The 23,650-nt window shown below is 45.6% G+C and overlaps 1 protein-coding gene across 2 annotated transcripts in view; it reads left to right on the forward strand.

Annotated features, from left to right (window-relative positions):
• LOC143775774 (arylsulfatase A-like) overlaps positions 1-23,650 on the forward strand; it is a 169,355-nt gene that overhangs the window by 12,731 nt on the left and 132,974 nt on the right. For both annotated transcript variants that reach the window (XR_013215704.1, XM_077264307.1), the window contains exons 2-3: positions 16,513-16,753; positions 17,308-17,526. Coding sequence is in view for 1 of the 2 variants with exons in the window: in XM_077264307.1 (XP_077120422.1) it covers positions 16,513-16,753; positions 17,308-17,526 (460 nt within the window). In the remaining variant the exon portion in view is untranslated. The remainder of the gene's footprint in view (positions 1-16,512; positions 16,754-17,307; positions 17,527-23,650) is intronic.

Raw genomic sequence — 23,650 nt, forward strand, 5'->3', positions numbered from 1 at the left:
TGTGAATTTTAACTTTATGTATTAAAAGTTATATTTTAGGAATCCTTGTGTTTTGGTTTGGTTTTGTAGTCTAGGATTCCATTGGTACTTGCTTTTGGTCTTTTTAAATATGCGTCCAAGGCCTCTTCGGGACAGGCAAAGGCAAAAGCAATCCACTGGCACGAGAACAGCAAGGCTTGGCCCGAGCACAAATCCCACAGGACTGCACAAAGGTACGCACATCCCGTGACAAGGAAGGCCACCAAAAGGACCTCGCCACCAAATCCCTGGTACCAAAAATTCCAGGATGACCCGCCAACACCGAAAAATGAACCTCGGAAATAACTCTACTGGTCCATCTGTCCGGGACAAACAGTCTCTCTGGTGGACAACGGTCAGGTCTATTGGCCTGAAACTCCTGCAGCACCCATCGCAGATCAGGAGAGATAGCAGACAAAATCACCCCCTCTCTGAGGACACCAGCCGGTTCAGAAACTTCCGGGGAGTCAGGTACAAAACTCCTAGAAAGGGCATCAGCCTTCACGTTTTTCGAACCCGGAAGATATGAAACCACGAAATCAAAACGAGAGAAAAACAGCGACCATCGAGCCTGTCTAGGATTTAACCGTTTGGCAGACTCGAGATAAGTCAAATTCTTGTGATCTGTCAAGACCACCACACGATGCTTGGCTCCCTCAAGCCAATGTCGCCACTCCTCAAATGCCCAGTTCATTGCCAACAACTCTCGAATACCAACATCATAATTCCGCTCGGCAGGCGAAAACTTTCTTGAAAAGAAAGCACATGGTCTCATCACAGAGCCATCAGAGCTTTTCTGCGACAAGACATCCCCTGCTCCAATCTCAGAAGCATCAACCTCGACCTGAAAGGGAAGAGAAACATCCGGCTGGCGCAAGACAGGAGCCGAAGAAAACCGACGTTTCAGCTTCTGAAAGGCCTCCACGGCCGCAGGAGACCAATTCGTCACATCAGAACCCTTCTTGGTCAAATCCGTCAAAGGCTTAACCACACTAGAAAAATTAGTGATGAAGCGACGGTAAAAATTAGCAAAACCCAAGAACTTCTGAAGACTCTTCACAGATGTAGGTTGAGTCCAGTCATAAATAGCCTGGACCTTGACTGGATCTATCTCAATAGTAGAAGGAGAAAAAATAAAGCCCAAAAAGGAAACCTTCTGGACTCCGAAGAGACATTTAGAGCCCTTCACAAACAAGGCATTGGCACGCAGGACCTGAAATACCATCCTGACCTGCTTCACATGAGATTCCCAATCATCAGAAAAGACCAAAATATCATCCAGGTACACAATCATAAATTTATCCAGATACTCTCGGAAGATGTCGTGCATGAAGGACTGAAACACAGAGGGGGCATTAGAAAGCCCAAAAGGCATCACCAAGTACTCAAAATGGCCTTCGGGCGTATTAAATGCTGTTTTCCATTCATCGCCCTGCTTTATGCGCACAAGATTATACGCTCCTCGAAGATCTATCTTGGTGAACCAACTGGCCCCCCTAATCCGAGCAAACAGATCGGACAACAGTGGCAAGGGATACTGAAATTTGACAGTGATGTTATTTAGAAGGCGATAATCTATACAGGGTCTCAGAGAACCATCCTTCTTGGCCACAAAAAAGAACCCCGCACCCAAAGGGGACGAGGATGGACGAATATGCCCTTTCTCCAAAGACTCCTTTATATAACTCCGCATAGCGGCATGTTCTGGTACAGATAAATTAAAAAGTCGTCCCTTAGGGAACTTACTACCAGGAATCAAATTTATAGCACAATCACAATCCCTATGAGGAGGTAGGGCACTGGATTTGGGCTCATCAAATACATCCTGGTAGTCCGACAAAAATTCAGGGACTTCAGAAGGAGTAGAAGAAGCAATTGACACCAAAGGAGCATCGCCATGAATCCCCTGGCAACCCCAACTTGACACAGACATTGCTTTCCAATCCAGGACTGGATTATGAACCTGCAGCCATGGCAGACCAAACACAACAACATCATGCAAATTATGTAGCACAAGAAAGCGAATCACCTCCTGATGTGCAGGAGTCATGCACATGGTCACTTGAGTCCAGTACTGAGGTTTATTCTTGGCCAATGGCGTAGCATCAATTCCCTTTAGTGGGATAGGGAATTGTAAAGGCTCCAAGATAAAACCACAGCGCCTGGCAAATGACAAATCCATCAAATTCAGGGCAGCACCTGAATCCACAAAAGCCATAACTGAGTAGGATGACAGAGAGCAAATCAAAGTAACAGACAAAATGAATTTAGATTGTACAGTACCAATGGTGACAGACTTGGCGAACCTCTTTGTGCGCTTAGAACACTCTGAGATAACATGAGCAGAATCACCACAGTAAAAGCACAACCCATTCTGACGTCTGTGATTTTGCCGTTCAATTCTGGTCAGAATCCTGTCAAATTGCATAGGCTCAGGTTTCTGCTCAGAAAATACCGCCAGATGGTGCACAGGTTTGTGCTCCCGCAAACGCCGATCAATCTGAATGGCCAAAGACATTGACTCATTCAGACCCGCAGGCGTGGGGAACCCCACCATAACATCCTTAAGGGCTTCAGAAAGACCCTTTCTGAAAATCGCTGCCAGGGCGCACTCATTCCATTGAGTGAGCACAGACCACTTCCTAAACTTCTGACAGTAAACCTCTGCTTCATCCTGACCCTGAGAGAGAGCCAGCAAAATCTTTTCTGCCTGGTCTACTAAATTAGGTTCCTCATAAAGCAATCCAAGCGCCAGAAAAAACGCATCCACATTTAGCAATGCAGGATCTCCTTGCGCCAGAGAGAATGCCCAATCTTGAGGGTCACCACACAACAAAGAAATAACAATTTTAACTTGCTGAACAGAGTCACCAGAGGAGCGAGGTCTCAGAGAAAGGAATAACTTGCAATTATTCTTAAAGTTCAAAAACCTAGATCTGTCTCCGGAGAACAGCTCAGGAATTGGTATTTTAGGCTCTGACATAGGACTGCGAACTACATAATCCTGAATACCTTGTACCCTTGCAGTGAGATGATCCACACTAGAAGACAGACTCTGAATGTCCATATCTGCAGCTGAATTCAGAACCACCCAGAGATTAAGGGGAGGAGAGAGGCTAGACACACTGCAGAGGAAAAAAAAAAAAAAATGACCTCAGGACTGCTCTTCTCCCTCTTCTGCGATGCATTAACACTTTGTGGCCTGCTGTACTGTTATGATCCGGTGGTAGGATCACAAAACTGACCTGACATATTAACCAGAGTATATTGCCCAGCGACGTAGTATATTGCCCAGCCACGTAGTATATTGCCCAGCCACGTAGTATATTGCCCAGCCACGTAGTATATTGCCCAGTGACGTAGTATATTGCCCAGTTACATTGTATATTGCCCAGTGACGTAGCATACAGCAGAGCCACATATGTTATGATCCGGTGGTAGGATCACAAAACTGACCTGACATATTAACCAGAGTATAAGGACAAGTTCTGGGGATGTGGAAGCTATACTGACCGCAATCCTGATCCTATCCACACACACTAAAGGCAGCCGTGGAGCGTTACCTGAAAACCTAGACGCCTCATCACAGCCTGAGAAACTGGCTACCCCTAGAGAGAAAGCAAAGACCTCACTTGCCTCAGAGAAATAACCCCAAAGTTTTAGACAGCCCCCCACAAATAATAACGGTGAGTTAAGGGGAAAATACAAACGTAGAAATGAAACAGGTTTAGCAAATGAGGCCCGCTTACACTAGATAAACAGAAGATAGCTAGGAATCTATGCGGTCAGTTCAAAAACTAACCACGCAGAGAATACAAGAACCCCCACACCGACTCACGATGTAAGGGGCGCACTCTGCACCCCAGAACTAACCAGCAAGCAAAAAATCACATAAAAGCAAGCTGGACTGAACTCATCATATACTGAGAAACGTTTTCAAGGAAATAATGAGCAAAATGAACAAGCAAGACTTAGCTTCTCCAGCAGGAGACAGGTCACAAGGGAGGTCCAGGAGAGATCAAAATCTGGACTGAGTACAACGACAGCAGGCAACAAGTGAAGGTCGAGGTGAGTTAAATAGGAACAGCATAGCAGGAAATGAAGCAGCTGAGCCCAGCCACAGACCAGCCATATCGCTAAAGGCCACCAGAGGGAGCCCAAGAACAAACTCACACAGTACCACTCATGACCACAGGAGGGAGCCCGAGAACGGAATTCACAACACACATAGTATATTGCCCAGTGACGTAGTATACAGCACAGAGCCATGTAGTATATTGCACAGCCCATGTAGTATATTGCCCAGCTATGTAGTATATTGCCCATCCACGTATGACACAGGTTAAAAAGGGCATCATATCCCTATTAAAAAAAAGAACTAAAATAAAAAAGAGTTATATACTCACCTTCCGGCGAAGCGGTTACCGACGCTGCTGGTGCGCTCCGTTCCCAAGAGTGCATTGCGGTCTCGCGAGATGATGACGTAGCGGTCTCGCGGGACCGCAACGTCATCATCTCGCGAGATCGCAGCATGGAGCGGACAGCGGAGCGTCGCGAGCGGGAAAGGCCTGGTGAGTATATAACGATTTTTTATTTTTTTTATTATTTTTAACATTAGATCGTTTTACTATTCATGCTGCATAGGCAGCATGAATAGTAAAAAGTTGGTCACACAGGGTAAATAGCAGCGGTAACGGACTGCATTACACCGCGGCTTAACGCGGTCCGTTACCACTGCCATTAACCCTGTGTGGGGGCAGACCAGAGGGGTGTATGCGGGTGTTGGGCTGGGAGTGCGGGGAGTAAGGAGCGGCCATTTTCTTCCAGACTGCGCGTCGCTGATTGGTCGCGGCAGCCATGACAGGCAGCTGCCGAGACCAATCAGCGAACAAATAACTTTTACAGACAGATGGACAGACGGAAGTACCCCTTAGACAATTATATAGTAGATTAACCATAAATACAATAATGTACAGAAATGATCAGAGATTACCAATCATTATGTCTCTTCTTGTTTTCCTCTGTCCACTGCCTCCAGCTTTCTCCCTCCTGTCTTTTGCATTGTATGTTCCCTTTGTCCTTTAACCGGTACTTATTACCTGTATACACGGTGATCCATGTCCCTTTTTCTCTACAGTGACTCTTGGACCACTATTTGAGTCCTGAATACTCAGTATTACTACTGTAAGCTTTACTTGCCTTATACCTAGGGCTTTTTGGTGACCTTAATACTTACCGCTTGTTATATGATATTTCATTTAGTATATATCACGTTCAACTTGTAAATGCAGATTATGGTTGGTACTCTCTAATCATGTCTACATTATTGTACATATGGTTAATATGTTCGTATGTGCACTGTTTCACCCAGATAAACCTTGATAAAGGCCAGTGCGGCCGAAACGTTGGGTATTTATCTTTTCTCTTCGCCACGACAGCACCCACCAAGAGAGGGGATCCGCCCCTAGGAACAGGAAACCCTATGGGGAGATAAAAGGGGCTGTCCCCCTCGCTCACACAGTTGGTTTCCTGTTCCTAGGGAACCTGTGGAGAGAAGAGGATACATGGGCTGTATGCCGCTTGTGCGGTTGCTGTTGGAACGGCAGGGGCTCGAGCACCAGAAGCAGCGTTGGGAGATTCCTGATGTCAGCTCCCCCCTCAGCTGACAGGACACCATGAGGCCACGATCCGGGGAGTCGCCCTGGCTCAAGGAGAGAGCGCGGCATGGCTGGAGGGATCGATGCCTGTCCGGGGCTGCACATACTGGAGGAGGTAACATGGATGCGCGCAGCCACGGTGTGTTTTGCCGGCGCTCGCAGAGTCCCCAAATGCGTTCTCCCCGGAAGTGACCGACTAACTTTCGGAAGGTACCAGGGAGTAGAGGTTGCCCCTGCATACAAGCGGTGATGCCGCGCAGGTGCGCACAGTGCGGCCGTGACCCAGAAGTACTGAGTATTTCCGGGAGAAGAAAAAAAAAAAAGAGAGGTCAGTTCTGGCGTTTCAGCATAAAACACCAGCGGGAAGGCCACCGGTGTGCAAGATGGCATCTCCAGAAAACGCCACTGTACTTCCCCTGGAGGATACAGCAATCACAGTACACAGCAGCCACAAAAGTAGCAGTGGATGCTCTAAACAGAGCAGGTCCTCAACAAAGAGTGTAAAAGACAAAGGATCTGGACCCTGGTCCACATCACAGCCTGTGCCCTCTCTTCCACAACCGGTACCATATTGACAGAAGCTTCACTGGGTGAGTGTTATTCCCACCTATTAAGCTGATGGCCCCTTTTTCTTCTATATACCCTAGGCAAAAAGAGCCGGAAAGTCTAAGCATAAACAATGTTCCCTGTGTTCCCAGCTCCTTCCGGACAGCTACCCCAAAAGGATGTGTCATATGTGCATTGAAAATACCCTACAAGAAGAGTCCTCTATAAGAACACAGGATATCTGACTAATCTGATTATTGTACTTGTTTTTATTATGTATACCCCTCCTCACATGTAAAGCGCCATGGAAAAAATGGCGCTATAATAATAATAATCATTAGGGAGAATTGCAGGCCTTAAAGGGTTCAGGTAGCGTTACGGGAATAAAATCCAATAAGAAATATGACTCACCGAGATCAGATCATTCCTCAGATATTGATGATAGAGGCTCAGATTTCTCCCAAAGAGTCCCATTCCTCAGAAGGAGAACAAGATGCATGTTTTCCAACTGAAAGTATTGACAATCTTGTCAGGTCAGTTCGAGGGACCATGGGTCTTACGGACACTAGAGATCCCAAACCCCCCCAGGACATTATGTTCGCAGGTCTATCCGAAAGAAAGAGACGAACATTTCCTGTGATTAATCAGTTAGTCAAAAAGGAATGGGACAAACAAGGACAAAAAGGTCTTCCTTCAACATCCAAAAGACATTATCCCTTTGATGATGATCTGTCTACATGGGCAAAAGCCCCAAAGGTGGATGCGGCCGTAGCGTCCACATCAAAACGATCCTTGTTACCTGTAGAGGACTCAAGTACCTTACAGGACCCCCTAGATCGTAAAGCAGATTCCCTTCTAAAAAGATCTTGGGAATCATGTACAGGGGCATTTAAGATGGCAATATCGGCTACATGTACAGCAAGATCCATGTTAGTATGGTTAAACGATCTGGAAGAAGGCATAAAAGGCAGCCTATCCAGAGATAAATTAATGCCCTCAATTCCTCTGATTAGCGGCGCCACAGCCTTCTTAGCGGATACCTCAGCCGATTCTATACGCCTAGCGGCCAAGTCAGCAGGGCTGATCAATGCAGCACGTCGGGCTCTATGGTTAAAGGGTTGGAAGGGAGATGCGCAGACCAAATCCAAGCTCTGCAGCCTACGATGCCAGGGTGAGTACCTGTTTGGTACAAAATTGGATGAGATTCTCACCAAAGCGGGTGAAAGGAAGAAGGGGTTTCCTAATAATTACATTCCATCCTATAGGAGAGCCTTCCGGAAACCGCATTTAACAGGAGGAAGGACTTTAGAAACCAGGACCGCTGGGCCTACAGAGAAACCAAACAAAAAGGTGCCTTGTTCGGCAAACGTCCATTCAGAATGGAAGATAAACCACGTTAAATCTGACCTGTCGGTGGGTGGTAGACTATCCTTTTTCTGCCAACAATGGAGGGAGATAACATCCAACTCATAGGCCATTAGCCTTGTAACATCAGGCTTAAAGTTAATATTTTCCCGGGATCCCCCGGACACCTTCCTATTGACTTCTCTAAAATCCCAATCTCAACAGGTGGTTTTGGAGTTGGAAATAAGAAATCTATTGTCCAAACGGGTTCTAATAGAAGTTCTGGCACATCAAAGGGGGAAGGGGTTCTACTCCCCTCTATTCCTGGTATCTAATCCAGATGGTTCATATAGGACCATAATAAATCTGAAAAAATTGAATGTCTTTTTAGAAAACCAGACCTTCAAAATGGAGTCCATCCAATCAACTATAAAACTTTTGTTTCCCAGGTGCTTTAGGTCGGTCCTCGACCTCAAAGATGCATATTACCATCTACCAATATATCAAGCATCAACAATACCTCCGCGTGGCGATCTCAATGGAAGGTCAAGTTTGTCACTTCCAGTACACAGCAATGCCTTTTGGGCAGTCTGTGGCTCCCAGAGTCTTCGCCAAATTGATGTTAGAGGTGATGTCATATTTGAGGTTAAAGGACACTCTTATAGTCCCATACCTAGATGATCTACTGGTGGTAGGAAATTCTGCTTCAGTGTCAGCGACATCTTGTTAATGTAATCTCATCTTTACAGGAGTTGGGATGGTTAATCAATTGGGAAAAGTCCAAACTGCCCGGTAACCTGTCAAACATTCCTGGGCCTTCTCCTAAACTCCGTAAGTCAGAGGTGCATCCTTCCAGAAGCAAAACAACTAACTATAATTAATAAAGTACGGTCAGTGATCAACAACCCTACAATATCCCTTAGGCAGGGCATGTCCCTTCTTGGTTCTTTTACATCATGTATTCCAGCAGTCCCATGGGCTCAGTTCCATACTAGACAGCTACAGTATACCATACTGCAGGAAGAACATAGTCTACAGGGTTGTTTACGAGTTTTTTTTGTCCTTATCAGCAGAAGTAATTAAATCACTAACCTGGTGGCTAGAGCCAGACCATCTCTTACGAGGGATTCCTTGGGTTACTAAACCTTCAAAGATAATTTTCACAGATGCCAGTCCTAGAGGTTGGGGTGCTCACCTAGAAGAACAGATAGTTCAGTGGCAATGGTCTATTAGTGAAGCAAATGATTCTTCAAATGTAAGGGAGTTGAAGGCCATCTATCAGGCCATATGTACCTTTCTTCCGCAGTTGCAAGGAACACACACAAGAGTACTATCTGACAATATGACATCCGTGGCATATATAAATCATCAAGGAGGAACAAGATCAGGAGCTCTCATGTCTATTGCGGACAAAATCCTAATAGTAGCTGAGAAACATCTCCTATCCTTGTCATCTCTGCATGTCAGGGGAGTAGACAACTCCAAAGCAGATTTCCTCAGCCGTCGGACCTTGCACCAAGGAGAATGGGTACTCAAATAGAAATAGACCTTTTTGCGACAAAGAACAACAGACAAGTTAAAAAGTTCGCTTCATTTCTGTATATATGGCAGACAACCCGGATATTCTCAACTCCCTCCAAGTCCCATGGACATTTCATCGGGTGTATGCATTCCCTCCGATGATAATTCTGCCAGTAGTCATCAGGAAGATAAGGGCGGAAAGGGCGAATGTGATTCTAATAGCAGCATTTTGGCCCAAGAGACCATTGTTACGTGTTACGGAACCACTCAGCTCAGCACCCAGAATATGTTGTGCAGTTATATGTATGAATAATAGGTTCCATGTGAGATGCATCAGCCCACAGGCTGCGCCCCTGGGCAGAGGGGACAAGATATCCCCCTTCTGTCCTCCCCCCACCTTTGTAATTCCCACAGTAAATATCGGCAGGCTCCGGCCCCCTGCGGCTATTGTAATGTATGTCTGGCCTGCTGCTTTTCTATTGGCCTGCCCTCTGTATCTGTGTGATATATTTTGTGTCCTGTGAATAAAGTGGTGTGAGACTGGAAATACGTGGAGAAGCAGTCAGCTTTTATATGCTCTCATGTAATCAAGGAATTCCAGCCAGCGTCCTTCATTCAGACTCCAGCCAAAGCAAAGTGGACCTCCTGAAACACGGGGTGGTACTGAAAGAGGTACCCCAGCTTGGTAGACCCCGTTACACTGGTGGCAGACAGCAGGATGTGAGACCCCTTCTACAGGAGGAAAGGAATGAATGGAAAACAACCTCCAGAAGTTAAAGAGGACTACATTAAAAGATCTGGTGGAAGCCCGAGGGTTAATCGCCAGCAACAAAACAAAAGCGGATTTGATAGCAGCCATCATGGAACACGACGGTGCTGCGCCCCCCAATGTGAACGTGGAGGAGACTGAATTCCAGAGGGAGGTAAAGAACAGACTGGCGTTTTATGGCCCAAACCCTGCAGTAGAGATCATACGAGAGGTGATGGCTGATGTGCGTACTTATCTGAAGGAAAAGATGGCAGAGCGGACCAAAGTGGAGCTGGCCAAGATGGAGATGGCAGAGCGGAGAGAGGAGAGTCAGTGAGCAGGGGGAGCTCTGGCCTCCGACCAGGTACCTTCAACAGTAAGCCACAAAAAGATCCAGTATAATGCCTTCCAACAGTTGGGGGAGGCAGAGGAAGACATTGATGGCTTTCTGCAGGACTTTGAGCGGCAGTGTGCCCTTCATCAAGTGAAGCCAGAGGAACGGGTTCAGATTCTGGCCAGCAAGCTGACCGGCCGGGCAGCGGACGCCTATCGCACGGTACCTGATGAGGACTGTATGGACTATGTGCGGATCAAAGAAGTGATCTTGGCCCGGTATGCGCTGACACCAGAGGCATACCGCCAAAAGTTCCGCGGACTTATAAAACGAGTAACTGATACCCACGCTGAATGGGCCTGTAAATTACGGCGGTCACTGCTACAGTGGGTACAAGGGAGCCAAGCAACCACTAAGGAGGACGTCCTCCAGCTCTTCTTGTTAGAACGATTCTTTAATGGACTAACCCCCGAGACACAGGAATGGCTTTGGGACAGGCAGCCAATGACTCTTGAGGAAGCCGCTCGTCTGGCCGATGAACATCATGACGCCAGGAGGTCTCAGTTGTCTGGATCAAAGATGGTCACTAAGGGTCCGCCCATGGACCTGGAGGGCCCCAAACCACCGAAGATTGTAGGGGGACCAGCTAAAAACCCGGCCTACCACAGTTCCCCTGGGGCGCGATGCCACACCTGCCGTCAGCTGGACCACCTGCAAAGACAATGTCACAACCGGACTCAGCATACCCATTGGCCAAAGGCGGGAACAGCTACCTTCAGCCGGGCCGCTGTACACTGCTACCAAGCCGAAGCTGACCCGGCATTGGGCGCTACAACTAACCAAGGGGTGGAAGAAATGGAGGAAGTGCTGCATGAAGTAGACCCCTTGCAGGCAGCCCTGGCAGATAATCGACAACAGCATCGACAGGTCCTGTGGGTTAATGGGAAATGCATGCAGGGACTAAGAGATTCCGGAGCAACTTTGACCCTTGTGAAGCCTCATCTCGTCCGGGACCAAGAGAAGACGGACCGGACAGTGGCAGTCTGTGTAGCAGGGGGAGCCATACATCGACTGCCCACTGCCAGGATTCACCTGAACTGGGGAGTCGGGGATGGCCTTGTTGAGGTCGGCTTGATGGAGGATTTGCCTGCAGATGTCTTGCTGGGAAATGACTTGGGGCCCATGTTATCTGCCTTCTCGGTTGCCCCTCTGGCTGAGACATATCCTGTGACCACCCGGAGACAAGCTCAAGCTGCGGAGGCGGAATCACACTCAGAGGAGGCCCAGTAAGACATCCCAGCCCTACACGTATTCCCATAGCCAGACACATTTCTTGGGCCACCCCAGATGAATTTAAGAGGGAGTTACTTGAGGATCCTTCATTGGAGGGATATCGTGGGAAGGCACAGGAGGGGAGAGGGGTACTGGAAGGGGAACAGTTTATATGGAAGCAGGGACTCCTACCGGATCACAGAGCAGCACCACACAGGGATGAGCCCCACTATAAAACGACAGCTGGTAGTTCCCAAGAAGTATACGCAGGAGTTACTGCGAATCTCTCATGACATACCCTTGGCCGGGCACTTCGGTGTCAGTCGCACCAGGCATCGTCTGACACAAAACTTCTTTTGACCGGGGGTAACCTATGATGTTCGTCAGTACTGCCAGACCTGTGACAGTTGCCAGCGCATTGGCAAGAGGGGAGATCGATGCAAGGCCAAATTACGCCCCCTCCCCATTGTGGAGGAACCATTTAGCCGAGTAGCGGTCGATCTGATAGGGCCGTTAGCCAAACCCAGTCCGTCAGGGAAAAGGTATATATTGACAGTGGTAGATTATGCCACACGGTATCCAGAGGCGGTTGCGTTACCTAACATACTGGCAGAGACAGAGGCGGCTGCCCTGCTCCAGGTTTTCTCACGGGTTGGATTTCCCTGGGAGATTATCTCGGAGCAGGGTACCCAGTTTACTGCAGAGGTGACCAACCAACTGTGGAAGCTGTGCGGCGTAAAGTCCATTAGACGCGCCCCTTACCACCCGCAAACCAATGGGTTGTGTGAACGCTTTAACGGGACGTTAAAACAACTCATTGGGACTTTTACCAGGATCTACAGGGACTGGGAGAAATTCTTGCCTCACCTCCTTTTTGCCTATCGGGTGGTGCCCCAAGAATCCACGGGGTTCTCCCCGTTCAAACTAGTATACAGGAGACGGGTAAGGGGACCCCTAGACAGTGCTAGAACACTGGGAAGGGGAGGGCATCATAGAAGGGGTACCTATTGTACCCTATGTGCTGGAATTCCGGGACCACCTACAGGAGCTGACCCAGGCTGTACGTGGGAACATGCAGGTGGCCCAGCGGCGCCAGCGCGTATGGTACGATTGGAGGGCCAGAGAGCACACCTTGGAAATAGGGCAGAAGGTCCTGGTGTTAGAGCCCACTAGGCAGAACAAGTTCCAAGCTGCATGGCAGGGGCCCTACCAGGTAGTGGGGAAAATAGCTGACACCACTTATAATGTCGCCGATTGTGACGACCCCAGGGTTATCCGCATGTTCCACGTGAATATGCTGAAGCCCTACCGGGAGCGCCCTGAAGAGGTAGTGGCCATCTGTACACCTGAAGCAGAGGATTTAGCCGAACTTCCCTTGCCTGATGTCTTAGGGGAAAGGACTCAGTCTGAAACATGGGACCAGGTACATTTGGGTGAAGACCTAGGCCCCCGGGAGAGACAGCAGGCGGTGGAGTTGTTGAGGCAGTGACAGAGGATGTTTTCGGGGAGACCAGGATACACTCGCCTGGCACAACACAAGGTTGAGACCCAGGATCAGACCCCCCTGCGACAACCCCCCTTCCGCGTCCCTGAGTCTGTACGAGAAGGGATGCGACAAGAGATACCATAGATGTTGCGTTTAGGGGTCATTGAAGAGTCAGTCTACACAAGCCCGTGTAGTCCCAACCTTCTTGGGAACTAACACTACGGGGGATGCCCCGGGACTATCGTAAGCTCAATGAGAAAACAGTGATGGATGCTTATCCCATGCCGCGTGTGGATGAGTTGTTAGACCGGCTGGCGGGGGCAAAGTATTTGACCACCATCGATCTATGCAAAGGAGGCTACTGGCAGATTCCCCTTAGTCCTGACGCTATTCCCAAGTCGGCATTTGTCACCCCGTTCGGCTTATTCCAGTTTCGAGTTATGCCATTCGGGATGAAGAATGCCCCAGCGACCTTCCAGAGGCTGGCTGACCGGCTTCTAGATGGTCTCCAGGACTATGCTTGTGCCTACCTGGACGACATCGCCATCTACAGCGCGACATGGGAAGAGCATCTAAGTCACATAGAGACAGTATTGGACAGGATCCACAAGGCCGGAATCACCCTGAACCCAAACAAGTGTCACGTGGGCAAAGCAGAGGTTCAGTATTTAGGGCATTGGGTGGGAAGTGGGAAACAGCGACCAGAACCAGCCAAGATTGAGGCCATATCCAAATGACCCACCCCACGCACTAAAACCCAGGTCATGGCGTTTCTAGGGACAGCAGGGTATTACAGGAAATTCGTTCCCAATTACAGCAGCGTAGCCAAGCCCCTCACTGATCTGACCCGTAAGAACCAACCCCGCCAGGTAACCTGGATGAGGATGAGGAAGCCTTCCGCCAGCTAAAGGATGCCCTCACCAATATCCCTGTATTGGCCGCACCCGATCCAACTAAACGTTTCCTTGTTCACACAGACGCTTCTATGTTTGGATTGGGGGCAGTACTGAGCCAAGTCGGGCCGGATGGCCAAGAACACCCGGTAGCTTACCTGAGTCGGAAACTACTGCCCCGTGAATTAAGCTATGCGGCCATCGAGAAGGAGTGCCTGGTGGTAGTATGGGCACTCAAAAAGTTGCAACCATATTTGTATGGGCTACAGTTTTCCCTCCTAACGGACCATAATCCCCTAGTCTGGCTTAATTGGGTCTCCGGAGACAACGCCAGATTACTGCGGTGGAGTTTAGCCCTACAACCTCTGGACTTCACCATCCACTACAGACCCGGCAAACAAAACGGTAACGCCGATGGACTAAGTCGACAAACGGAACTTGTACAAACCCCATAAACTTCGGTCATCCCCAAACCGATCTATTAAGGATCAGACTGTGTATGCCGATCACGTCGCTGAAAAGGGGAGCCGTGTTACGTGTTACGGAACCACTCAGCACCCAGAATATTTTGTCCAGTTATATGTATGAATAATAGGTTCCATGTGAGATGCATCAGCCCACAGGCTGCGCCCCTGGGCAGAGGGGACAAGATATCCCCCTTCTGTCCTCCCCCCACCTTTGTAATTCCCACAGTAAATATCGGCAGGCTCCGGCCCCCTGCGGCTATTGTAATGTATGTCTGGCCTGCTGCTTTTCTATTGGCCTGCCCTCTGTATCTGTGTGATATATTTTGTGTCCTGTGAATAAAGTGGTGTGAGACTGGAAATACGTGGAGAAGCAGTCAGCTTTTATATGCTCTCATGTAATCAAGGAATTCCAGCCAGCGTCCTTCATTCAGACTCCAGCCAAAGCAAAGTGGACCTCCTGAAACACGGGGTGGTACTGAAAGAGGTACCCCAGCTTGGTAGACCCCGTTAACGGAACCACCATGACACGGTTCTCCTGGCTCAGACCCCTGGATTCTCCTGGGAGATCAGGATCTGCTGTCTCAGGGGCCCTTCTACCACCCTCACGTGAAGGGCTTGTGGCTGACAGCCTGGAATTTGAGGGGCAATTACTAAGACTAAAAGGATTCTCAGAGAAACTAATTGATACCCTTTTACAAAGCAGGAAAACGGCCACCACAAAAATTTATGTAAGGGTATGGAGGAAATTTCTTAGTTTCCATTCTGCAGGTCTTTCCAGAGAAGTCCCCATCCCTGCTATTTTAGAGTTCCTACAGAAGGGGCGTGAATTAGGCCTTTCAGTCAATACTTTGAAAGTACAAATATCTGCTCCAGGGGCCTTATATAGTCACAATGTTGCAGGGCACAAATGGGTAGCTAGTTTTATTTCAGCATGTCAAAGGGCAGAGCCGGTACAGATTCCCCAGATACCTCCTTGGGATCTCAACTTAGTCTTAGAAGCTTTGACAGAAGTCCCATTTGAGCCACTACAATCGGCCCCAATAAAATATGTTTCCCTCAAAACGGCCCTATTGGTGGTCCTAGTGTCAGCAAGAAGGGTAAGTGACATTCAGGCATTGTCAATAGATCCCCCCCTTCTGTCAATACTTCAAGATAAAATAGACCTGTAAACAGACCCTTCCTACTTGCCTAAAGTATCCACTAGATTCCATAGGTCGCAGGAAATTTTCCTCAAATCAGGAAGAAGAAAGATATCATACACTGGATGTGAGAAGGGCTATAATAGCTTATTTAGATAGGACTAGCCCCTGGAGGAAGAGCAGGGCTCTGTTTGTCTCCTTCAGGGCCACAAGAAGGGATCTGGAATCACGAAAGGCACGCTGTCTCGGTGGATTCGAGACGCAATTTGTCTGGCTTACTCATCGAAAGGGGAGAACTCGCCTGAAGGCGTGAAAGCACACTCCGCTCGAGCTATAGCATCATCCTGGGCTGAAAGAGCGGATGTCACTATCAAACTAATATGTAAGGCCGCAACTTGGTCCTCACCTTCCACCTTTTACAGTCACTACAGACTTGACTTATCTTCCTCTACCGACTTAGTTTTTGGTAGATCAATTCTTAACACGGTGATTTCCACCCCCCCCCCCCCCAAGTGATTGTCTCTGGAAGTCTCTCGGTGGGTGCTGTCGTGGCGAAGAGAAAAAAATGGATTACTTAACAGTATGCTGTTTTATAGAGCCACGACAGCACCCACTCACTTCCCTCCCTAATAGTAGTTACACATAGTTAACTTGTAGGGATGAATAGTTCATTTGTTTAGTTATATAGTTAAATAAATACAGATAGAAATATTGGATAGCCTACTAAAATTGGTGGGCGGTTCCTCTCATTCTTTCTAACCCAACTGTGGAAGCGAGGGGGACTGCCCCTTTTATCTCTCCATATGGTTTCCTGTTCCTAGGGGCGGATCCCCTCTCTTGGTGGGTGCTGTCGTGGCTCTATAAAAGAGCATTACCGGTAAGTAATCCGGTTTATTCCATTGGTTGGAGACTAATAAGCACCACTCGAGCAATTCGTCCTTCTTGCATCTTGTGATTTTTATACTTCTTGACCTAAGGTCATTCTTTTGGGCACAAACCATTTGCAGAAGAGCAGACCATTTCTTACTCTATTCTTATTATATTAACATTCTTACGATTTTGCTGTCTTTACTTTCCATCTATTCAGAGCCGGTCTTCTGACAGGTCGTTTCCAGACCCGTTCTGGGGTATACCCTGGAGTGTTTTACCCCAGCTCTGTGGGGGGACTTCCTCTGAGTGAGGTTACCATTGCTGAGGTACTACAATCTCGTGGATATGTCACAGCCATGGCAGGCAAATGGCATCTGGGACTGGGACATAATGGGACTTTCCTGCCCACACGGCAAGGATTTCAGAACTATTTGGGAGTTCCTTATTCACATGATCAGGTAAAGTAGTTTTATTGAGGTATTAGACATAGAGATGGTGCAAATTGATTTGCACAAATTGGTCCATCGGCTACGTCAGTAGTCTTTGGCAGCTGGATAGAAACTGTGAGAACCTCCAATTACCTGCCGACATCCACGGCTCTTCTTTTGATTAGCCGGCCTAAGTAATCAAATGTCACTTGTGCATTATGCAATAATGATGGCATTGCACCTTTCCGGCGAACCAAAAAAACAACCACGGATGATGGTAAGTAAGGGTGTGTGCTCACCCAGTCTTTTTGCTGAGTTTTTGAAGCAGAAATGGAGTGGTACTCCAAGTTTTTAAAAAGGATTTGGAAAGTTTCTGCTCAGTTTAATCTCTAAAAATCTCACTGTGAACATAGTCTAAGAGCAGTTCCCCCAGCTTGCAGCCAGAGACTACTGATGTGGCCGATAGACTTGATGGGCGAATCGATTCATACCAAATTTAATTGCAATTCATTATGAACACTTCTGACCTTTTGGCATGATACTAGTGCCGTATTGTAAAATATTTATACCTCGTGTTTCTATAGGGTCCCTGTCAGAACTTGACATGTTTCCCACCAAACATCCTGTGCTATGGGACATGTGACTTGGGGGAGACTCTTCTTCCTGTATTCATCAATGAGAATATCTTGGAGCAACCGGTGAACTTTCCTGGACTAGTCCCTCTATATCAGGAATTCAATAAGGCATTCATTCATAAAGCAGTGACTGAAAAGAAACCATTTTTTCTGTACTACGCTTCACATGTAAGTGTTCCAAAGCATAATAGAAAATCTATATGTTTAAAGGAATCTCAAAAACTCTATTTACCTGCAGATATAGTGTTAATCTGCACGTGAATAGTATGTTAGATCATATCTGGCAGGCTTAATGGCTGGGCTGTAGAATCGGAGCCCATTTTGGTGGAGTCGGAGACAGAGTTGGAGTCGGTATAAAATAGACCGACTCAGACTCCTAAAATATATAATAAATTGGGTTCAGCAGTTCAATGCAGTTTGTGGAGAATATTTTTTTCATAAGAATTTGGGAAAGTTATGAAATGTCCTATAAATGTCTGTCCTATTCCTGATCTAAGGTCTAGACTTTTAGCTGAGATGAATCTGTGCCGCAGTTTATGTTCATGATAAGTAGTGAAGCTCCTCCTCTACAGATAAGGGGAAAAAATAAATACAAAGGGAAGAAAAGCCTACATTCATCCCATAATTTCCGGAGTGAACAGGAGAGCAGTATTAAAGAAGGTAAGTACTTCCTAAAGCATATCTAAACTTTCAGTAAACTGTGCATAAATCAATAGTCCAGTATATGTTGTCTCTGTATGCTTGATGTTTTAGTTTGTTTTTCCTCTTATCTCATGTTTGGAGAAATTAGCTGCTCTGATCACTTATATACACTATACATACAAGGGGAAAAAATGTTTTTTAACATCTCAAATTCAGAAATACAGTAACATATATATTTGTGTGTGTGTTCTGGAATGTGATTCAGCACAAACATGCTCCCTCCTCCCCTCATCATAGACTGTGAAGAAATATGATGTGAAGCATTTAGTGAGCTGTACCCTGCTGAGACAAGCCTTCATATTGAACGTTCAAAGTAAAGCTATTTAACAACACATTTTACAAACTTTATACTTATAATCTGTCCTATTGATTTATGCAAAGATTGTTTTTTTTCTATTCCAAATTATACAGTGCAAGATTCCCTATTCTTGCAGGAATTACAATATACTTTATTTTTTTTACAGGACAAAATTATTTTAAGAACGAATTTACATAATTACAAAATGTCTAAGAAGTATCTTATGAAGTTCTCTGTATTTGAGCATTTCACAGTGACTCAAGATAATAAACATTTTGTGTGTCAGTGTGTAAGTGACCCAGATGAAAACAAATGATGTGATGCCAAACTCCGTGTATGCTCAGGCAGTGTTAAAAATGCTCCTTCAAGAGATTCCAATCTAAAAAGACATTTACAACGCTGCCACCCAGAAGTTTACAAAGCTGTGACTGAAAAAAATCACAGCAGCACCAAGAAACCAGAGACCAGCACTTCCCGCCAGGCAAAGGAGGAGGAAAGAGCGTCTCAAACGTCAGTTACAAGATATTTTGTAGGTGACAAAGTTTGTCACAGTAACTTTGACGGCGGCTGTGTTTAAAAGACAGCTCATCGAGCTTGTTGTGAAGGACTGTGTACCATTATCATTTGCACGGCCAGCTTTTACAGCTATTGATGGAGAAATGGCTCGCAAACTTGGTGTTTCTCTGGCATGAGAAAGTATTAGAAAATTAGTGATTGAAGAAGCCCTTAACCAAAAGGAAGATCTTAAAAAGACTCTTGAGATGCTTAGTAATTCTTAAAATGGATGCCTGCACACGTCACAGAGTGAACTATTTTGCTATCAGCGTTCGATATGTTTGTGACAACAAAAAAATTGTTACTAAGACACTGGCAGTAAAACTTACTAAAGCTCATCACAGCAGCCAGTTTCTCCAGACCTTAGTGGAAAAAGTTCTGCAAGATTATGAGCTAAAAAAAAAGAACAGGTTCTTGCTATTGTAACTGATAATGCTTCAAACATAAGTACAATTAAACTGGTGAATGAGAATAATAAAGGTGAACAGCAGTTAGAAGAACATTTCACTTTCACTATTTTGGAGATGGAAGGCAACAGTCCTGTTCCCATAACGGAGGAACAAACAGATATTACCACAGAACAGCAAAATGATTCTTTACAATTAGGTGATCTTGTTGCAGCTGCTTCACACCTCTTTCCTATTCATTACATGCGCTGTGTTGTGCACACGCTGCAGCTGGCAATAAGAGATAAGTCAGCAAGAGGGACATGCTGGATTTCTGATTAGCAAAGTGAGGAAATTGGCTATTCCTGCCAGGACCCCTAAAATTGATTCCATCTTGGAGAGACGTGCTGGAAAAGGGGCAATTGTGGATCAAGCCACTCGGTGGGGCAGCATCTATTTTAATGATTGAGCGATTGCTTGAGCTGAAACCCTACCTTGTAGATATGGCTAACCCTCAGGTAACACTACATGAAGGTCAATGGACACAGGTGGCTGAATTGAAGGAGTTGCTTCATCACCCATTTACAGTGACTAAAAAGTTACAAGCAGAGGATTTAACTCCTGGCATTTTTGGCATTTTTATAAAGGAGTGGAAGAATTTGTTGTTTTGCCTGTCCCAAAGAGGAGGTTTAATCGCAGATGGCATTGCTGCTTCAATGAAATGGAGAGAGACACTGCTATTAGAAAATAAAATTCTTCTGGCAGCTGTTTATGTGGACCTGAGTCATCGTATATTGCTGGATGATCAACGGCTTACTAAAGGAAAAGAAGCTTTGATTGAGGTAGCAGTTAGGATGAGTGGGCTACAGGACGGCCAAGAGCAAGAGGACTCGGGTCCTGCCAGTGCTGCTGCTTCCGTTCGTTCATCCTTATCAGATGATGAGTTTGATTTCGACAAGTATTTGGACGACATGGAGCAGGCAAAGCCTTGCTACAGGGAAAAAGATTCCACTCCCATAGAAAACAGATTGACCATATTCCAGCAAAATTTTTCACTTGCTCTCAAAGTAGAGGAGTTCAATTGGTCATCAAAACTGACTGTGCACGAGGCAATTCCTTTATACCCTGAAATTGTTTGAGATGTTGCCCATGTGATTACTGCTTTGCCACCAACCCAAGTTAGTGTAGAGAGGTTGTTCTCTAGCCTTAAATTAATTAGGTCAGATTTGAGGTAATCTATAAAGGAGGATCTGATGGAGGCGATACTATTTCTCAGAACAAATTCACAGACTGCATAAATGCTATTCAGTACGTTTTTGTTGAAAACTGTTTTTTTCCCACTTACTGCAGAGTGTATAATAAATTGTAAATATGCAAAAAAAAATGTTGTTCTAAAGTTGTATTCCAATAAATAGATTTTATGTTCTATCTAAATGGCTTGATTATTGTATCATAATAAAGATTAAAAGCCTGATGTTACCATTTTACTACAGTAAATTTATCACTTAAACTTAAACATGAGCCATGTATGAGGGTGTTGGAGTCGGAGGTTTGGCTTACCGACTCCACATCCCTGCTTATTGTAACAGCAGCTACCGGGAGAAATTGCAGTTATATCCTCCTTACAGCTGCTCATTTCCAGTCATCTGGGCGGGGCAGAGAGAGGTTAGTCACCATTTGCTATACAGTGATTACTCTGTAATCCCTCCCCTGCACCAGGGCTGTGGAGTCGGAGCCCTTTTGGTGGAGTTGGTGTTATGGAAATTGAGGAGTCGGAGTCAGAGGTTTGTCTTACCGAATCCACAGCCCTGGTTGGGCTGTGGCATTGGAGTCGGTGTCATGGAAATTGAGGAGTCGGAGGTTTGGCTCACCGACTCCACAGCCCTGCCCTTCACAATGACAGCTTGCTCTGCATTCATGTTGTGGAGCAGGTTATTGGTCAATGTAACATAGTAACATAGTTATTAAGGTTGAAGGAAACTAAGTCCATCTAGTTCAACCCATAGCCTAACCTAACATGCCCTAACATGTTGATCCAGAGGAAGGCAAAAAAAAACCATGTGGCAAAGAGTAAGCTCCACAATGGGGAAAAAAATTCTTTCCCGACTCCACACACGGCAATCAGACTAGTTCCCTGGATCAACACCCTATCAAGGAATCTAGTATATATAACCTGTAACATTATACTTTTCAAGAAAGGCATCCAGTCCCCTCTTAAATTTAAGTAATGAATCACTCATTACAACACCATACTGCAGAGAGTTTCATAGTCTTGCTGCTCTTACAGTAAAGAATCCGCGTCTGTTATTATGCATAAACCTTCTTTCCTCCAGACGTAGAGGATGCCCCCTTGTCTCTGTCTCAGGTCTATGATTAAAAAGATCATCAGAAAGGTTTTTGTGCTGTCCCCTCATATATTTATACATTAAAATAAGATCACCCCTTAGCCTTCGTTTTTCCAAACTAAATAGCCCCAACTGTAATAACCTATCTTGGTATTGCAGACCCCCCAGTCCTCTAATAACCTTGGTCGCTCTTCTCTGCACCCGCTCTAGTTCAGCTATGTCTTTCTTATACACCGGAGACCAGAACTATACACAGTATTCTAAGTGTGGTCGAACTAGTGACTTGTATAGAGGTAAAATTATGTTCTCCTCATGAGCATTTATGCCTCTTGTAATGCATCCCATTATTTTATTTGCCTTTGTAGCTGCTGCCTGACACTGGCCACTAAATATGAGTTTGTCATCCACCCTTACTCCCAGGTCTTTTTCATTGACGGTTTTGTCCAGAGTTTTAGAATTAAGCACATAGTTATACATCTTATTACATCTACCTAAGTGCATGACCTTACATTTATCCCCATTAAAGCTCATTTGCCATTTATCAGCCCAAGCTTCTAGTTTACATAAATCATCCTGTAATATAAAATTGTCCTCCCCTGTATTGATTACCCTGCAAAGTTTAGTGTCGTCTGCAAATAATGCAATTCTACTCTGTATGCCCCCTACAAGGTCATTAATAAATATGTTAAAAAGAAGAGGGCCCAATACTGACCCCTGTGGTACCACACTGCTAACCGCGACCCAGTCTGAGTTTGCTCCATTAATAACCACCCTTTGTTTCCTATCCCTGAGCCAGCTCTCAATCCACTTACACATATTTTCCCCTATCCCCATTATTCTCATTTTATGTATCAACATTTTGTGTGGCACCGTATCAAAAGCTTTTGAAAAGGCCATATACACTACGTCCACTGGGTTCCCTTGGTCCAGTCCAGAACTTACCTCTTCATAGAAACTGATCAGATTAGTCTGACATGAACGGTCCCTAGTAAACCCATGTTGGTATTGGGTCATGAGGTTATTCCTCTTCAGATACTCCAGTATAGCATCTCTTAGAATGCCCTCCAGGATTTTACCCACAGTAGAGGTTAAGCTTACTGGCCTGTAATTTCCGAGTTCAGTTTTTGTCCCCTTTTTGAATATTGGCACAACATTTGCTATATGCCAGTCCTGTGGTACAGACCCTGTTATTATGGAGTCTTTAAAGATTAAAAATAATGGTCTATCATTGACTGTACTTAGTTCCTGCAGTACTCGGGGGTGTATCCCATCCAGGCCCGGAGATTTGTCAATGTTAGTGATTTTTAGACGCCGCCGTACTTCCTGCTGGGTTAAGCAGGTGACATTTAATGGGGAATTTTTATTATCACTGATCATATTGTCTGCCATGGAATTTTCTTGTGTAAATACTGATGAAAAAAGTCATTTAGCATATTGGCTTTTTCCTCATCCTCATCCACCATTTCACCCAGACTATTTTTAAGGGGGCCAACACTATCATTTTTTAATTTCTTACTATTTATGTAGTTAAAGAATATTTTGGGATTATTTTTACTCTCTCTGGCAATTAGTCTCTCTGTCTCAATCTTTGCTGCCTTGATTTGCTTTTTACAGAATTTATTTAATGTTTTGTATTTATTTAATGCCTCATCACTACCTACTTCCTTTAATTCTCTAAATGCTTTCTTTTTGTCACTTATTGTGCCCCTTACAGCTCTATTTAGACATATTGGTTTCCTCCTATTTCTAGTATGTTTATTCCCATACGGTATATACTGTGCACAGGTCCTATCCAGGATGCTAATAAACGTCTCCCATTTTCTTTGTGTATTTTTATGTCTCAGGATATCGTCCCAGTTAATTGCACCAAGATCATCTCTCATCCGTTGGAAATTTGCCCTCCTGAAATTTAGTGTCCTTGAAACCCCACTACTACACCTCTTATTAAAGGATACATGAAAACTTATTATTTTGTGATCACTATTCCCCAAGTGACCCCCAACCCT

Source organism: Ranitomeya variabilis, chromosome 5 (genome assembly GCF_051348905.1).
Source record: "Ranitomeya variabilis isolate aRanVar5 chromosome 5, aRanVar5.hap1, whole genome shotgun sequence".
Classification (NCBI taxonomy): Eukaryota; Metazoa; Chordata; class Amphibia; order Anura; family Dendrobatidae; genus Ranitomeya; species Ranitomeya variabilis.